Below are 19260 nucleotides of genomic sequence, written 5' to 3'. Positions count from 1 at the left end.
TAAAAAATTACAAAGATGAAGCATTCAGGAACACTGTGGCACTTATGAGAATACTGCCATACATATAGTCCAGTGGTGTGACAACAAAATTGTGTCTTTACTGTCAGATTTTTCTAGAACTTAACCATCAAATAAAGTGAAAAGATTAGTTCGCACCGAAAGAACAATGAAAGGAATTGATTGTCCAAACATTATGCAACAGTATAACATGCACATGGGCGGTGTAGATCTCCAAAATTTCTTATTGGGATTATGTCCTATCAAAAATTAAAAGCAAAAAATGGTACCACCGTATTTTCTATCATATTTTGGATGTAGCAGTAGTCAATGCTTGGCTATTAGACAGGCGAATCCTAAAACCAATTGGGAAAACTGAAAGGAATTATATAACTGCTAAATTTCAAGACAATTCTAGCTAAATAACTAACTAACAGTGGTGTTTTACAAAAAAAGAAAAGTATGTCGGCCTAGAAGTTCCACACTGGAACAACCATCCAAAAGAAGATGCATTAAACCCAGACCCAGCATATACAGTGTAGGTAAAAGTTTATGGTCGGTATGGTAAAATTTAACAGGATATCTAACACAGATATAAAATCATATTTTCAGCGAAGAGACAAAGATAACAATCATATTTCCCCTTGGTCTCCCCTCCATATTTCCTAGTGCTGACCATTGCCCAGTAGTAAGACGATTAGTTCCGATTAGTTTCGATTAGTTCCGATTAGTTCCGATCTGAGATATACATATCTCTGGTTCCGATCCTAAGAAACTAGAGGTGGGTCGTTGGCATTTTTATAGGAACCGTTTTTCGTAAACTGTAACTAGTTGATTGTTTATCAGTAGTTTCAAATAAGCGAGTACACAAAAAACATATTGGCTATTATATTGAAATAAACTAACGAAGGATATATTTATTAAAACTTAAAAAGTAAATTAAACAATACAAATATTACTTACATTTACATGACACATTATTAAATCGCGAATCGTCTAAATTGACATTTAAAAACATACGTTTTTCCACTTTTCTTGTTGTTTCTTCTTTTGTTTAAAATTAAACCAGATTTTGAACAAGGAACAGATTTTGTTACAATACTACAATATTTTATGAATATAGTGGTTAAGTTAGGATATACATGGCGATGGTTTTTCCACCACTGTAATGGACAGTTCCAATCTTCGTTCGAAATTTTTTGTGGGTAATATCATCAGACAAATACATGTCGACTTCTTTTATATCTCTAGATACAGGTGGATGTTTAGATGAGTCATGTCCAATAAATTCATCAAAAATACACTATGGACTTAAGTCATCTTTATTTTCTTTAGTTTCCTTTTCTTGTACTGGTTGATTTTCACTAGAACAATCTTCTTTTTTATAACTAGGTATTCTGATTAATGAATGAGTTTCGATTTACGATTGATCTGCATTTTCGATTTCAAATCTTTATTGATAGTTCGTCAAAGGATTTATTTATTGTAAATATTCAATTATGAATTATTTTTCTTAGTCAAAATTATTGACCTAGTATTAGAATAATAATTTTATTTTTAAAAAATGCACATTTGTAGAAGATGCAGCTTTTATGGTCCGCTTTCTGAATATCGCAATGATTGAAACTTCTCCTGACGCATTTCTGTCCGTTTCGACTACTTCTACTACAAGTACTGACATACTGCCACCGCCACCCAAGCGTCAAAAGGTGATGGATACTTCCATTAATAAAAATATTAGTTCAGAACAAAAGTAACAAATAGATATGGATTTACTAAGCCTATGCAAAGACTCGTTTCATCCGTTTTCCATAGTTGAAGAACGAGCTTTTAAAAAGTTTGCAGGGTGGATTCCTGGATATAAACCGCCAACAAGAAAAACTTGTTCATTACGTCAGGTTAATTACTTCAGGAATGTTATATCAAAACTGAGAAAATTATTAGATCACAAGTTGTTAAAGAAGTAGAAAATATCTGTATTACTACTGACCTCCGGACATATGGAGTAACTAAGAGTTACATTGCATTAACAGGACAATATTTAACCGAAAATTTAGAATTTAAAACGGTTTTATTAGGCTGCTGCCATTTTTCTGGAAACCATAATTTAGAAAACATCGCTTTTGAAATTAGTGAAATTATTAATCAGTGGGGTCTAAGACGAAAAATAAATTTTGCAGTAACTGATAATGCCTCAAATATGGTCAAAGCTATTAAAGATGTTTGTAATGAAAATATTTAAATTGTTTTGCTCGTACGTTAAATTTATTGGTGGAGGACGCACTTAAATGCTGTCGTGTACAAATAGATAAAATAAAAAGTCTTTTTTTCGATAATTCGGCAAAAAACACATTTAGACTTAGACCAAATCTAAATAATGAAGACTGGATTATTTGTTCTCAACTTTCCTAAATTTTACTGCATTTTAAAGAAACAACAAGTACAATGAGTGGCCAAAAATACTTGAAGTTTAGTGATTGTTATGGTACGCTGCCTGCTAGAATCTTGCAATAAAATTTTAGCAAACGGTAACCTTACATCCATAGTATCCGACGTAGTACAATTACTAATATCGGGTTGTATTGTTTAGTTTATTTTTCAAGTTAAAATAAATATATTCTTTATTAGTTTCTTTCACTTCAATAAATATTGTGTATAAACGATAATAGCCATTATGTTTGTTTATGTAGGTACTGTCTTACTTGAAACTACTGTTCAACAATCATAGTAACTTGTTTACGAAAATCGGTTTACGATTAAAACTTTAACGACCCACCTCTATTCGTTACCTCTATCCTTACTTTGATTCGGTGCTTTGACGAATCGAGAGATCGGGAGACGAGACGTTGCCAAATAATTTTGTATGAAGCATTTTATTGTGCAGTTTATTATTTTTAATGAGAATAAGGCACAATGTGACTTTAGAATAAGCTTATTTTGATGTTTAAATTTTTAATTTGGAAATCGTACTTAAAATACGAAATATTAATAAATTTTATTTGTATAAAACGATTTCCGAAGTGGAAATCAAAATGTTATATTACACTTATTGTAAAGTAAAATTGTGGCATATTCCCAATAAAAAACAGTAAGCTGCCATTTAAATCCATTTCGCCCAAATTTGATTATGTTAGAACATTATTTAAATGCTAAAAAGACAACAGGTCAAATAAAACCAATAAGTTTGGCAACGTTGAACTTCCCCTTTTTTATTATATCCACTCATGCATGTTCGGCGATATAAAGGCCGGACCTAATATACCTCTCTCCTTTAAACAGGTGTTTCTCACTCCATCTCACGTTAGGTCCATACCGACCATAAACTTTTACCTATATTGTATGTACAAACATATCAGTTTTTAAACTAGTCAAACTGGACTGTAAACGCAGAAAGATGTAAGATCATATAATAAACTGTAAAGAAAAATCAAGGGTCCAGTGCGAGATATATAAGGTCCGTTTATGCTTTCTTTCTAAAAGTAGTAACTGTTTTAAGAAGTTTCTCAATTCGGAATAGTTTGTTACTGACAATACATCGATCTCATGTGTGTGACAATTGGTTATAATAAAAGTTTTTATACATAATGTTCCCAAATGGGTACACATTTTTTTTCAACAATTGCATCATTTTAATAAAAATTTAAAACGGAGAATTCTACATACATCTATTAATAGTTATTTAACCAACAAGTGTATTAATAAGGGCGATTAACAATTGAGATATATTAACGCGCGAGCGAAGCGAGTGCGTTAATGTTCGAGATTGTTAATCGCCATTTTAATTCACGAGTTCGTTACAAAACTTTTCCGTCGACCGAACTTTTCAGAAATAAAAATATCTTAGTTAAAATTTTAATTTACTTAACGATAAATAATGACATACAATGACAGACAGTACTTACAGCGGCTATGTCATTTTAAATAATTTTTTAGTGGGAATATAAATAGGTACCTATATGTTTGGTTGCCTACACCACAGGTCACTGCCAATCACAGAGCGTTAAATGTGGTTAAATTATTATACAAGCAATGTATGTTGTGTTGCCTATAATAAAATCGTTCATTAATAGAAAATCATTCATTATTAGGGGTCATTAATCAATGATTTTGAGGGTGATAAAATTAATCATAAATGGATGGTCGACGGAAAAAGTAATTTAATATAATTTTATTTTATTTTGTCAAAAAATAAAATAAAATAAATGCATGCAATAGAGGGTTAAGATGCTACATCCGAAATACTTGAAAAAACTTTTAAAAAGAAATAAATTTTCAATATATAGATCTTGAGGTTGTCAACCGAGGTCCAAGAAAATGAAAAAAATATGTAAAGACTAAAAGAAAAGTGGTCAGATAAAGATTTTTAAAATTTTAAAACTATATTAAAATTATAACCTAAATTAGCTACAGCAAAGGCAAAAACATAAACATATAAAAGTCTGAACATTAATCTACAATATGTAAATCAAAAAGTGCGAAGGAAAAATATAAAAATAAAAACTGACAAAGATTTTAATCAGATTACAACTTGGAGTGTCAATATTGGAGACGAATATCATCATCATCATCATCATGCAACCTCTTCTGTCCACTGCTGGACATAGGTCTCTCCCATTTTTCGCCACTCTTCACGGTTCTGTGCTTCTTGTTGCCATTTCTTGGATATTCGTCTAATGTCGTCCATCCAGCGTGTTGGTGATCGTCCTCTGCTGCGTTTGTCTTCTCGTGGACGCCAGTCAATTAGATTTCGGTCCATCTTGTGTCTTTCAGTCTCGCTATGTGACCTGCCCAATTCCATTTCAGCTTGGCTATACGTTCGACGACATCACTGATACCTGTTCTTTTCCTTAAGTCTTGATTCCTTATCTTGTCTTTTTTTGTCACGCCGAGAATTGATCTTTCCATGTGCCTTTATGCCACTCGCATTTTTAGTGCTGTTGTTTTTGTGAACGTGAGAGTTTCTGCTCCGTATGTCATAATAGGAAGAACGCATTGGTCAAATGTCTTCCGTTTCATAGCTATCGGGATGGTGCTCTTAAAGATGTCTCTTAGTGAAGCATACGCCGCCCAAACAAGTGGTATTCGTCCTTGAAATTCGCAGGTCTGGTTGTCCTTGCCTATTCTGATTTCATGACCAATACGTACTTTTCTGTCAATTCTACCACTTGATTTTGGATCATTAGGTGTTCACTGGGAACTAAATTTGTCATAAATTTGGTCTTACTGATGTTCATTTTTAGACCTATTGTTGAAGATATGTTTTCTAATTCTTGTACCATTTGTTGTGTTTCACCCAGATCTTCGGTAATAAGTACTATGTCGTCGGCAAAACGCAGATGATTGAGCATTTCTCCATCTATTTTTATTCCTCTATTTTCCCACTCTAGCATTTTAAAGGCGTATTCGAGGACCGTTATAAATAATTTAGGTGAGAGAGTGTCACCCTGCCTCACACCTCGCTTGGTATGAATTTCTCTGGTGGTACCATGTAGTTTTACACGCATTGTGGCGTTTTGGTATAATGTTTGTACTAGCTTTGTGAGCCGGTAATCTATTCTACTATTGTTCAGAGCAGTTATAATGCTGTCTAATTCCACAGTGTCGAAGGCTTTGTGAAAGTCTACGAAGATAAGTACCAGTGGTCTGTTATATTCTAGCGACTTTTCTATTAAGGTTTTTACTGTTTGCAGGTGATCGTTTGTTCCGAATTTTGAGCGGAAGCTAGGTTGTGCTCGGGGCTAGTATAAATCTAAATTTTTCTCTAGTCTTGTCGTAATTATTCGGGTAAACATTTTATAGATGTGGTTCAATAAGCTGATTGGCCTATAGTTTTCTAGGTGTGCCTTGTCTCCTTTCTTGTGTAGTAAAATTGTTACTGCATTGTTCCATGTTTTTGCCTGGAATCAAAATCAGCCTGAAAATGATTGTCATTATCTCATTGAAAATATTTAACTTTATTAGAATTCCTTCAGAATACGGTACTGGTCTCCTTTGCTGTGTATAGATCAGGCATACGCACAATGCAAAATAACATTCGTGATGGTTTCCTGGTTTTCTTTAGATCATCGGAACTCAAAACTTTAAGCAGTTCCTATTTCGATTGACCATTGCCGCAAATGTTTAACGCTTTTTTTTTACATACCAAAGGTAGAGCCTAAGGCTTTTTTGATCTTTTAAGTGGAGGCCGAAATAAACCAGACAAACTTTTTCTGCGAGGTTTATATATCCCTTTTTGGACCACTTTTTAATACCAAATAAGTAGCTAACCGTGAAACAGGCGTACGTATTTAATGCATTAAACAGATATGACAGATTTAGCTGTATTACTCTTTACACACAGGTTAAGAAGTTAGTTCGGTTTTCATTTGTTTATGGTCAAGTTTCCGCGCTTGCTTTACTCCGAGATATTTATACGTATCATTTTCTTTCGCCCATTGCCTTAATGTTTTGGCCATCTTGCATATCGAAACCTCCAGGCTGAACTTTTTCTCTGACTGTATTTAGAACACGGCACTTGTCTAGTCCAAAGTACATACTGATATCATTTGAGAATGTGTCCACAATTTTAGCATCTGATCCAGGTGGTTTCGAGTGAAAGCGTTATCTCCAGTTTCGTTGTTGTTTTCACCAGGTATTTGAAGGTGAATTTTAGTCTTCCAATCCGTCATTACATGGTTTAAAAAGGTAATAAGGTAATATTATCATCGACTTTAACTCAGTAATAATATTATCATTATCATTACTACATCCCCACTACCAAAAATTGTTTTTATTTTGTTGAGTTGTGTTATTTTTTTCTCTAATAAAGTCGTATAGAACCAAAAACGTATAATTTTTGTATTAAAAGCAATCTGTGCTAGGGCCTTATGCAATTATGGCCCCAATTTCCTCATCGTGCTGGCCTCTCAGTGTCCGTTTCGCTCGCTTCCCACAGACAACTCCAAAACTTTTCCCCAACGAGGATTCGACAATGGCCCCAATCTCACCTAATTTATCGAAATAAAAGGAGCAGAACGAATAAACAAAAAAGTAATTCAAGCTTTGAGGAAACTCCTGTCTGGACCTAGGGATGAGACGCACCCTTACTGGAGTGGCTTTCGAGCTGTCGAGCAAAGAAACTCCCGTGAAAGTTTTTTGATTAATGGCAGGTATAAACGAAAACGAAGTTTTTAAAGTTGGGGACTTGGCGGCGTGGAAAACGTTCGCATGTACTGGTCATCAATAAAAACCAGCTGGCAGTGGCGGGCGTACATATTTTATTTTAAATAAACAGGTATCTGCCCAAAATACATGCAGACTATAATATTATTCATGATACAATCAACATAATCTAAAAGAATAAATTTAAAACGAAATACGGTAGAATAGACAATATTTTATTATTATTATATTAATTTCTTTTTACAAATTCACAGTAGTAATTGAATTAATAAAAAAATTTTCTATTTTGTTCGTATTTGTAATAGTTGTGGTATCCATGATTTATTATTATAAATTTTTTTTTCCAATATATAAACTCCAGTCATCTGAGCTTTGACCTGTAAAAACGAGACAAACAAGTTGAATTTTGCTGAGAATGTCAATTTTGGGACCCCAAAGAAGTTTAACATGCCTACCCTCGGCCTTTCTTATAAAACTTCTCCTTAAAGGAGGGAGATGACAAACATCGATCGTTTGTAATGTGAAAGTTTAAATTCAGGGTTTTTTAGGCATATTTCAAATGTTTCATATTTGTTGCCACCACTCAGAACCAAATTTCATACTATTGGTTTTGAAGATTTGGTTCTAAACTATTTTCTTATGGCATCTTAAAGCAATTAGTATTTTAATGGAAATGGGCCACAAAAGTTTAAAATAAGTTTATTTTTTCTCAAAATATGCCTGCATGTGACAGCAATAAAGTCAATTATAATATTGATACGATAATAAAGATTGTTACTAATCTGTTATTTTGTTGTTCCAGAATGACCACACCGTGGTATCGGGGTAACTTGTCGCCCCGGTAAACATGCAACGTTTGAGAACAACTTTCAAACGGTCCAGGACCCCAACAGCATACGAAATGAAGACCCAAAGTAGCTTAGAAGTGCCCAAGCAGGTCAGATCGGCATCTTTCGATGAGATACAGTTGGAAGCAAAGCGATTGCAGGCCGATAAGGGACCAGACTCGAATACCCTTCTAAGCATTCCTCAATTTCCTGGCCAGCGATCGCGTAGCGTTGATTCCGGTGGGAGTGAGGAGTCGGGGAACTTCCTGGAAGTGCCTTCCAGGAAGTTCCACCGGAGAAGGTCGTCCGGGAGTAAAAGTCCTATATGTGTGCACTGCATTTGCCTGGAAGAGTACAATAGAATGCATAGTAGTGATAGTAGTCAAGATGAAAAAGATAAAGATGATATGCCACAACCGTCGTTTAGTATGAGCGAGTCGTCCAGTGAATGCGAGGAAGAGATCTTATCCAACTGCGGTATTCGAGTCACCTTATCGCCAGAAATACCGCCAGAGCCTATACAATCACCACCGCCTGTGCCAATGACCCCTACGCAGTCCAGGAGAAAATCCATACACCGCCAAGAAGCTTTTTTCGGAGAGCCTTCCGGAGACTCTTTGGAAAGCATTTCCGATGCACAATCGGAGGCTTTTTCCTCTGATGGAGCAGTTTCTGCTCCAGTAGGTCTCGTAGTCAAAGATATTTATCTACAGGTACCCGATTTGAAGCGAGATCGAGCGGCTTCCGTCGATTCGTGCTTCTCCAAGGTTTCGCAAGTAAAGACTGAGGAACTGGAACACTCTGGTGTAAGTTTGGAAGTACCTGTAGGGCCGAATGTTGCACTTCGGTCTAGGTCCGTTGATATTGTGCTACCAACTGACAAGCAAGCGAGGTACAAGGCTCTAGCGATGGCAGCACCTTGCAACTCAGAGTATAGGTATGTTTTGATCACTATGGATGTTGTTCAGCTTATTGTGAGATTGTAGCATGGTTTATTTTGTACATTTATGGTGAATGAAATACATTTTTTTTTAATTATGAGCACGTAAGTATATTGAAAGGTAAGGTGTCAGCTGTCAGTAATCAATTTAATAAATACAGACCAAATAATTCCCATTATTACTAAAGTTATCACACAACTTCTTCTGCAAAAATGAGAATGCCGTCTTTTACACCCAAATCTAGTTGTTTTTTAACACATCTGCCCTGGTCTATTACTATAAAGATAAAAAATTATATTTTATACTATACAAAATTACCTGTGTCTGACTGAAATATAATCTATTTTAATAAATAATTTTATAAAGTAATATACTGAGATAGACAATTAGGTCAAATGACCATGACGATGTATATGTAGTAAGTTTTTCATACTGTATTTCATACTATGAGAATTAATTGAAATTCCTGTACTTACTCTCCATTCCTGCAAATAGCTTCCCATTTGTATTTTCTCCTTATCCATCGGGTAAAAATTCGAGTAACATAAATTTTACTGAGATAAGCACATCTTTACGTAGCATTCTCGACATTTCAAGCGTAAATTCAGATTCTTGTCTTCTTTCTTAAAAACCCCCATAAAACTGTCGCATTTCAAAAGCACTTATCTTGTGATTAAAGATACCTTACACAAATTTTCTAAAGACCCGCAAAGGCACATGTCTACATATTTAGCGTTTTTAAAGATTTTTGTCGTTTTGCATTTTTGCTGAACCGTGAAGTTCACTTCCCACTTTCAATTTAAACGTCACCTTAGAGAAAATGGCTGAATAATGGATATTTAAGGGTATGTTTGCAGGAATTGTGGAGTTGTTGCATACTAATGACTTTTTTAAATGTATGTTGCTAAAGAAAAGGCTAGAGAAATGAGTATTAAAACATTTGTGTTTTTTAAATAAGAAAAATTAATGGAATTATTGCTGCGTCTATATTTTTTAATAATGGGATTTTTGAGTTAAAGCAATTTGAGGTAAAATCGACACCCAAAATTGAACAAATATTTCTTTAAACTACTCAAAAACGCTAAACAAAAATATATAATTGATAAAATAAAACTAAAAAATCAAAAATATAAAGAAAGGGGGCTTGTATACGTCTTTTTCGAATCAAATATTTATTTCTTTATCAATAGGCCTCAGGATCACCCGATTATATGGCCCAGCGACCGTGTTATGGTTCAGTTAAATGGATCTCACCAACCCAAACAGCACACTACCTCTCTCATTATCTACAAACAATTCGACATTGAGATTTCAACTGCACGTCGAATGTGATCAGATAATATGGATGTACCGCGGTGATTGGATCAGGAACAGTTGATTTTAAAACAAAATTGAAACAAACAAAAGCGTGGTTGGAGTGTATTGTTTGCATCGCAACTCATTCCTTCCTAAGGGATATAGTTCTGGAAAGTTTTATAAAATTGCTATAGCAATCAGTCAATGGTAATTTCAGTATTTTTCTTTCCGATATTTCCGATATTACTTTCGATATTATATATAATAGATCGGATAGCCAAGCGGGCTGGGCGGCTGGCTTCTCTTTCGCTTCACTGCGAGAGATGTCAGTTCAATCCCCAGCTCGGTGTACAGAAAACAAAAAGACTAACGCAGCAGTTTAAAATTCTAAATGAATCTGCGGCTTAGTCTAGAATATGCTGGTATCTGATCGGCCTATGGTGGAGCAGTACGGCAAGAGATAAGGGCTTGCGGCTTGGTGATACTCCTCCATAGATCCCTACCGGAAGGGCGTGTGCCGCCTAAATACCGGGTATATATATATATATATATATATATATATATATATATATATATATATATATATATATATATACCCGGTATTTAGGCCTACCAAAGTCAACTTAATCAAACAGATGAAAAATAGAGTAACAATACTATCAGATCCTTCATTTCATACAAAAAACCTACAAATCCTACAGAAACTTTTTATTTCAAACGCTTATCCAACACCATTAGTTAATAAGATTTTGTTTAATACTATCCATGACGAAGATATTACACCTTCCTTCGCGACTAACAATGCTGATCCTGATGTCTTAAGTGGGAACCCAGTCTCGGATACTCCTATAAACAAATATTTTTCATTACCATATTTCAGAGATATCACTCTGGGGTTAACAAGGATTTTGAAAAGTGTTGAAAATAGCTTTGGCAATAATAATAACAACATTAAACTTAATGTGGCTTGTAGATCAGCCCTAACAATTAATAATCTTTATTCTAAGATAAAAGATAAGACTCCCATAGATAGGCTTAGTAATATTGTCTACAACATTCCATGTCTCTCTTGCAACAATTCCTACATCGGTCAAACATCTCAATTATTGAAATCACGTATTACACTACACAAAAGTGATTCTCGACTTTACCCTGACCGTTGTGCATTAGCCAAACATGTCCATTCCACCGGTCATCTCATGGACTATACTAACACCACAATTCTCCACCGTGAGAACAATAAATCTAAAAGAGAGTTCATTGAAATGTCTTATATTTTCCTTAACGATTTCTCCATTAATGTTAAGAGTGACATCAAGAATCTAAGCGATATATACCACTTGTTACTTAAATCAGATACCAAGAACAATACTATATCACAGATAACTAACTTGACTGATATATCCATTAACAACTAACATACCTTTATAATTAATTTTCATTAACACAAAAAAAATATATAACATTCCCTTGCTTTTCTTAAATACATCTCAATAAGATGCAATAATACATGAACAATATAATATAATTAAATAAAGTAAATCAAAATAATATTTCCCTATACTGGGATTTAAATTCATTCGTTTTTTACCAATGAACCTTAACGACATAAAGATTCATAAGAACAATGAAGTTGTCAGCGCTTGCGTTCTGGCTAAAACAGAACCTCACTTTTAAACTATCTAAAAATCAAAAATTTAGTTATTGCCGACAATTCAAAGAATTACCTCCTTTTAAATGTAGTTACATTGGGTTTTTCGATTAACCTTGGGTAAGCCTTTACGTGTCAAGTTCAAAGCTACCATACATTTCAAACCTTAAAAAAAACTTTTTTTTGCACATAGTAACAAAAAACACCACTATGTTACTAGCTAAGTTTTTTAATATTCTAACTCTACAATTCTAAGTTACGGTAAGATCAATAATATTTTAATAGATAATATATGGTAGCTAATTATAATTTATTCTCTTTCAGCCCTGAAGAAGCCAAATTAATTCTCTTTGGCGAAAACGTTCGGCGAACCAATTGATACACATTAGAGTCTTTCTTGCAGATAGATTGCAGATATATATATATATATATATATATATATATATATATATATATATATATATATATATATATATATATATATATATATATATATATCTGCAATCTATCTGCAAGAAAGACTCTAATGTGTATCAATTGGTTCGCCGAACGTTTTCGCCAAAGAGAATTAATTTGGCTTCTTCAGGGCTGAAAGAGAATAAATTATAATTAGCTACCATATATTATCTATTAAAATATTATTGATCTTACCGTAACTTAGAATTGTAGAGTTAGATATATATATATATATATATATATATATATATATATATATATATATATATATATATATATATATATATATATATATATATATATATATATATATATATATATATATATATATATATATATATATATATATATATATATATATATATATATATATATATATATATATATATATATATATATATATATATATATATATATATATATATATATATATATATATATATATATATATATATATATATATATATATATATATATATATATATATATATATATATATATATATTTATATATATATTTATATATATATTTATATATATATATATATATATTTATATATATATATATATATATATATATATATATTTATATATATATATATATATATATATATATATATATATATATATATTTATATATATATATATATATATATATATATATATATATATATATATATATATATATATATATATATATATATATATATATATATATATATATATATATATATATATATATATATATATATATATATATATATATATATTGCTTCTCTAGAAGCACCTATAGAAAAACAAGAAAATAATTTAAATTCTCGAGACGATGCCCAAAGATTGCCAAAAACATGGAAAACAATTATCCCGAAGAATAACGTAAGAACGGAATCGACCAAGACCCCGCCCACTGACCTGCGCACCGGACCAATTACAAGAGCGCGCGCAACACGCAGTAACTACAAAAGCCAGCTGCCTAACACCCGTAGCGTCACTTCCACTCGAACATCGACAAGAAGCAGACCATCCAGAGAGACTTGAAAATGGCAAGTGAGATCTTGCCGAAACGTCGTCAAAATGGTTTTCATCAAAACCAACAACATTTAACGCGGAGTCAAACCCGGAACACCATTGATGTAACATACAGCTCCCGCGGAAATATCAAAACTAACATATATATATATATATATATATATATATATATATATATATATATATATATATATATATATATATATATATATATATATATATATATTTTATATAATTGGTGTTTCCTTTGGTGATTCCGTGTAGCCATGTTTTAGGTGGTCTGCCTCGTTTTCTCTTCTCTGATGGAGTCCATTGCAATTTTTTTTTGGAAGTCGTTTCTTTCTCATTTGCCTTACGTGTTCATACCCTAATAATTATTGCTTTATATATATTGTATTATCCTTGCTTCTACTTTAATTTTTCTTCTGGTTGCTTGAATCCTAATATGCTCTAGTACAGATCTCCTTGCTGCTTTTCTCCAAAAGTCTATTTCTATTACCAGTAGGTCGTTTTTTGCTTTTTTGTCAACAACGAAGTTTCTGAGCTAAGTAATGCCTGGTCGTAATGTGAAATTGTATATTTTCTTTATTATTTCAGGTCTAATATTTTTCTGTCAATATAGAATTCAATGCTCGTATTAATCGTTTCCCCAAAGTGATTCGTTCGCTGATTGTCTCTTCACAGCTTTCTTTTATTGTTAGTCTTATTCCAAGATATACACTTTCATTGTATTAATTCTATCTCTTTTTCTAGTCTAAGTCTATATTTCCAGGAAATCCTGTACTTCCTATGCATACATATTATGATTTTTCCATAAAAACTTCCAGACGCCTCTCGATACTTACCTATCAATTTTGTTGACACGTGTTTTAGGTCTTTTTTTTCTATTTTGCTATCACTGTATGATCGTCTGCATATTGTAGTGTTTAAGTATTTGTACTATCATATGGATACTATGGATACCAACAAATTTGTTTTCAGTCTTTAGAGTTTCGTCAATATAATAAATCAAGACCATGATTGGTAAACAGTTTTTATCGTTTTTTGATAATACGATCAGTGCAAATATTGTTAAAATGTTATGATAAAAGTAAGTATTTACCTATTAAAGACGTGAAACCTGGACTGTGGAGAGGGTGCTTAAAAATTTCTCATTCTAGACATTGAAGTTCTTGCCGATGTATGAGGCCGTTTATTGTGGCGAATCAGAGTCAACACTATGCCACGTCGTGTATTCGTATTGCACTGAATTTTTTGTTTCATCTTCTGGCACAAACTGTACGTGGATTAAACAGTTTTCTTAAGTTCAGATTCAGTTTTTCTTTTTTTAGTTTTGATTAAATGAAAACCATGTCAACGCAAATGGAGAACGCATGGCTAATCTCCGTGCTTTTAATGAACTGAGAATCAATAATATGTTTTTCAACGATCATCTCCAGTACAAATATACATTTGAAAACTCCAGGGGACACAAATCTAGAATTTATTTTATAGACACTTTAAAATCAGCAGACGCAGGGAGTGGAATAAACACAAAACAAGTACTAGCAAAAATAAGAATTAAAATAACACCAAAACATTTTCTATAAGAAATCATCGAGGAAAAATTCAACATAGAATTACTGTGGAATGACTCTACAAGAGAAATGTACCAAGAGAGGCTAGCACAAAAGATTCAACTGAAACAAATAGACGACAGCAAAGATATAAGCGAGAGCTGTAAAGCGCGAAACGTAAAGAGAAACGAGAGCCCTACACGAAGTACAAAATATCAAATACTCCATAATCCCGAGACACCTATAGAAAAATACGAAATGAAACAAAGCAGTTGGTAAGAAGAACAAAAAATGAACACTGGGAACAGTTTACAAAAAGTACGATAAACGGTACACAAAAACAAATATGGAGAATCCGGAAGATCCTGCGTAGACGTCGTATCTGTACTAAGATTCTGTACAAATCACAGAAAAGGCCATCGAGTACAATAAACCAGCATATCAATGTTTTATAGACCTGACAAAGGCTTTCGATCGCATCCAAACCGAAGATGTTTTACATCTACTGTATAAAAGAAACATAATAATCAATATTATACAAACCATTGAAAACATCTACTTTCATAATCGAATACAGGCAAAGATAAATGAAAAACTAACACATTGTATACCAGTACAAAGCGGAGTCAGACAGGGTGACTCGTTAAGCCCACTTCTCTTTAATACTATAATAATGGACTATACCAGTACAAAGCGGAGTCAGACAGGGTGACTCGTTAAGCCCACTTCTCTTTAATACTATAATAATGGACGAAATAATACAAGCAGTACGTAAAAGTCATTGTTACAGAATGGGGAACAAATAAATCCAAATATTATGTTATCCAGACGACGCCACATTAATCGCCGAGACAGAAGACGAGCTCCAAAGATTAACACACATCTTCAATACAATAGCCAAGAAATACAATATGATAGTCAGCAGGAAAAACACAAATGACAACATCTAAATATCCACTACAATGTAAAATCGAAATTTATGAGAAAATAATAAAGCAGGAAGCAATGTTTAGATATCTGAGAATAGATATAACTAGTTACGGATATGTTGAAAAAGAAGTACGACAACAAAGCTTAAAAGCAAGTAAAGGGGTGGGATCACTTAATGACACAATCTGGAAGAACAAATATCTAAGAGAAGATACAAAAACAAGAATCTGTAAAGCAGCAAATAGACCTATATTAATCTACATGGCAGAGACAAGACCTGACACATCTAAAACGAGACGGCCACTAGAAACAACAGAGAGGAAAATACTTCGACGAATATCAGGGAAAAGTCTGTTGAATAGGCAGAGAAGCATCAACATAAGAAAAGCATGCAATATAGAGGACATAAATGGATGGGTGACAAAACGGAAGCAGGATAGGATAGGATAGTACGAATAGCACGAATATTCTTCTATAGCTGTCCCGGGATTCTGGAGTATTTGATATTTTGTACTTCGTGTAAGCCTCTCGTTTCTCTTTACATTTCTGTTTCATTTCTTTTCTGAACCATGGTATATTGTTGTTCTTTCTTTTGTTCAGTATGACTTTGCGTTTTCCTAGAGCTTCTGCTACTACTTCTTCAATGTTGTTTTTAATTTTCCCAGCTCGCGTTTATTTTTCTCTTGTAGAGTCATTCCACAGTGATTTTACATTGAATTTTTCCTCGGTGATATCCTGTAGAAAATGTTTTGGTGTTTTTTTCATTCTTATCTTTTCTAGTACTAGTTTGTGTTCACTCCCTGCGTCTGCTGAGTTTAAAGTTCGGATATCTAAAATCTGTTTTGGGTGGATTTTTCTATTAGTTATAAAATGAATCATAGAGTTGTGCCACCTGGAGTTTTCAAATTTATATTTATACTGGAGCTTATGATCGAAAAATCTATTATTGTTTCTCAGTTCGTTAAAAGCACAGAAATTAGCCATGAGTTCTCCATTTGCGTTGACATGGTTTTCATTAAATCTTTTTTTACTCCTGGAACTATTTCATTTCCGATTCGAGCATTAAAGTCACCCATAAGAATTAAGGGTTCTTCATGAGGTATTTCATCCAGGATAGTTTGCAATTGTTCGTAGAATGCCTCTCGTTCTTCCTTTCTTCCGGTTTGCAGTCCTCGGGGCTATGGATAGATATGACATTTCATTTTTGGTAGTTCATTCTGATGTTCATATGTATTATTATTTCGGAGATATAACGGCAGTTATTTATGTTGTCTTTAATTTTTTTATAAACATGTATACCTACGATTGCTCGTGCTCGTTCTTCTTTCTTCACTCCACTGTATGCTAGAAAATATTGGTTATAGTCTCTTAAATTGCCTTAAAATCCTTAAAAAATACATTAAAGTTTTTTTACATTACTGTTTTAATTGTATATATCGTAATTAAAATTGTTTGCGTCTATGTCTTTTAAGTCAGCCTAGGAGCCATTTGTCGACTAACGGGATTTCTTTTACCTGCGATCTATTTCTTTAATTATCTTCACATATAGGCTCTACTTTAACATAACACATAGTGTGACTTTCGTCCAACGATGCACGACAAAAATTTTTATAAAAAATATTTTGAAGTACCTATATAGTACTCATATACCTAATTCTCGATAGCATTCTTTTCCTGTCGATAACTAAAGTCCGCAATCAAAAATTCTAACAATTAATAAATAAACCTTTCTCATACTTTTAAATTATTCTTAATAGGCATTTACAATATGACACTTCAATCAGTACCACCAGATATATTGTAATTATATTCGATAATATACCGGGGTTTTATTTTCGTTTAACTAGATATATTAAAGTGATCATAAAATGGAGCGGTTGGTGGTCCAAGAAAGGCCTCGAAGTCAACGCCAACGCGGCGGATTTCCACAGTGATGGGCAGACATCACGAAAAAGCTTCTCAACAAGCAGTATACTGAGGCAGTACATACAACGCATGACCGCGGCCAATGAAGAAGTATCATTGATCAGGCTATTCGAGCTGCTGAAGCTCAATGATGAATCACAACACATCCGCCAAGATGTTAATGACTATGATGATGATGAGATGTAATGGTACTTTCTATATATTCTGTGTAATCTAGATATGCTATTCTGTTCTTAATTTTACATTCGTCAGAGATTTTTATTTTCCTTTTCTCGTCGTTCAAATAAGAAACAAATATTTAAAAAATTAAAATATGGAATTGTATTGACAAGATATTTATCACGGTCACGTTGTTCTATCAGAGCTTTAGTAACTCACATAATTTAATAGGTGATCTTCTTGCTTTTTAATATTGATCAAACCTAATTTGTCTTTATAAAACAGCAAAGACTGGACTAACATAAATTATTCACAGGAGAATAATTCCTTTGAACATTGTGAGCAGATTATTTAGTAGTTTCTCAATTTTGTATAGTTTCCATTTTCTATCTCGTAACTGAAATATCTTAAAATATACTCGAATTATCATCCACCCATTCTAGCAGAAAATATAAAGCGATAGGATAAAATCTTTTAAGGTATACTTCTATACGCGCGCTCCACGTTGGAAATGTGTACGGGAGTGAATCGGTGAAATCATTACATAGTAAGATAATGAGTAAGAGAGAGACAGAAGATATATTTTCTCTCTCTTCCTCTCTCGAGAATAAAAATGTTCCTTTAGTATGCAGTGTATTGTATTGTATTTTTATAATAATAACAAAATAAACAATTAATTTTACTGCAGAGTATGTGTAAAAAAATTTTTTTGCATTCAATTCCTTTTATACATATATGAAAATAAAAATATACATTTTCATCAAAATATTATTATATTTTGATGAAATCCTCCTATTACAAGTCAAATGTTGTTTATATACAGTAGGGTGTCCCGAAAAATCGCTTTTTGTTTTTGTTTAATACAAGATCTCTTGAAATTGGGGTAATTGCTAGTAAATTATCACAATAATTTAAAAAAAATTATACCGATATATCTTTAGGGTTCTACCGAACTTTAAAGTTTTGAAAAATTGTCATTTTTATGGTAATATTTCACTATACTTAATTTCGCATCCCGAACTAAATATAAAACATTATTTAATGCAAGACCTCTTAAAATGTATGTAATTACCAATAAATTATCACAGTATTTTTAAAAATAAAATAAAAATATATCTTAAGGGTTCTACCGATCTTCAAAGTTTGGAAAATTTGTCATTTTTGTTATAATATTTTTTCGGCTCCTGAACTAAAATAAATTGAGATTGTACTGTAAGATTGTATAATATTGCGTTGTATTATACGTTCCGTTAAAGTTTAGAGAATTCTGTGAACTTTGGTTACGTCAGAAGAATCAATGAGGGCAACAAAAAAGTTGTGTACTACTCAAAC

General features: G+C 32.7%; 1 protein-coding gene across 5 annotated transcripts in view; it reads left to right on the top strand.

Annotated features, from left to right (window-relative positions):
- The window catches only part of rdgA (retinal degeneration A), a 604783-nt gene that overhangs the window by 352800 nt on the left and 232723 nt on the right, over nt 1-19260 (top strand). For all 5 annotated transcript variants that reach the window (XM_072538847.1, XM_072538849.1, XM_072538841.1 and 2 more), the window contains exon 4: nt 7961-8922. In XM_072538847.1, coding sequence (XP_072394948.1) covers nt 8006-8922 — 917 coding nt within the window. In that variant the 5' untranslated portion in view covers nt 7961-8005. The remainder of the gene's footprint in view (nt 1-7960; nt 8923-19260) is intronic.

The sequence above is a fragment of the Diabrotica undecimpunctata genome, chromosome 1 (assembly GCF_040954645.1).
Source record: "Diabrotica undecimpunctata isolate CICGRU chromosome 1, icDiaUnde3, whole genome shotgun sequence".
Lineage (NCBI taxonomy): Eukaryota > Metazoa > Arthropoda > Insecta > Coleoptera > Chrysomelidae > Diabrotica > Diabrotica undecimpunctata.
Note: the sequence above shows the minus strand (reverse complement) of the source record. Positions and strands in the feature narration are given on the sequence as shown.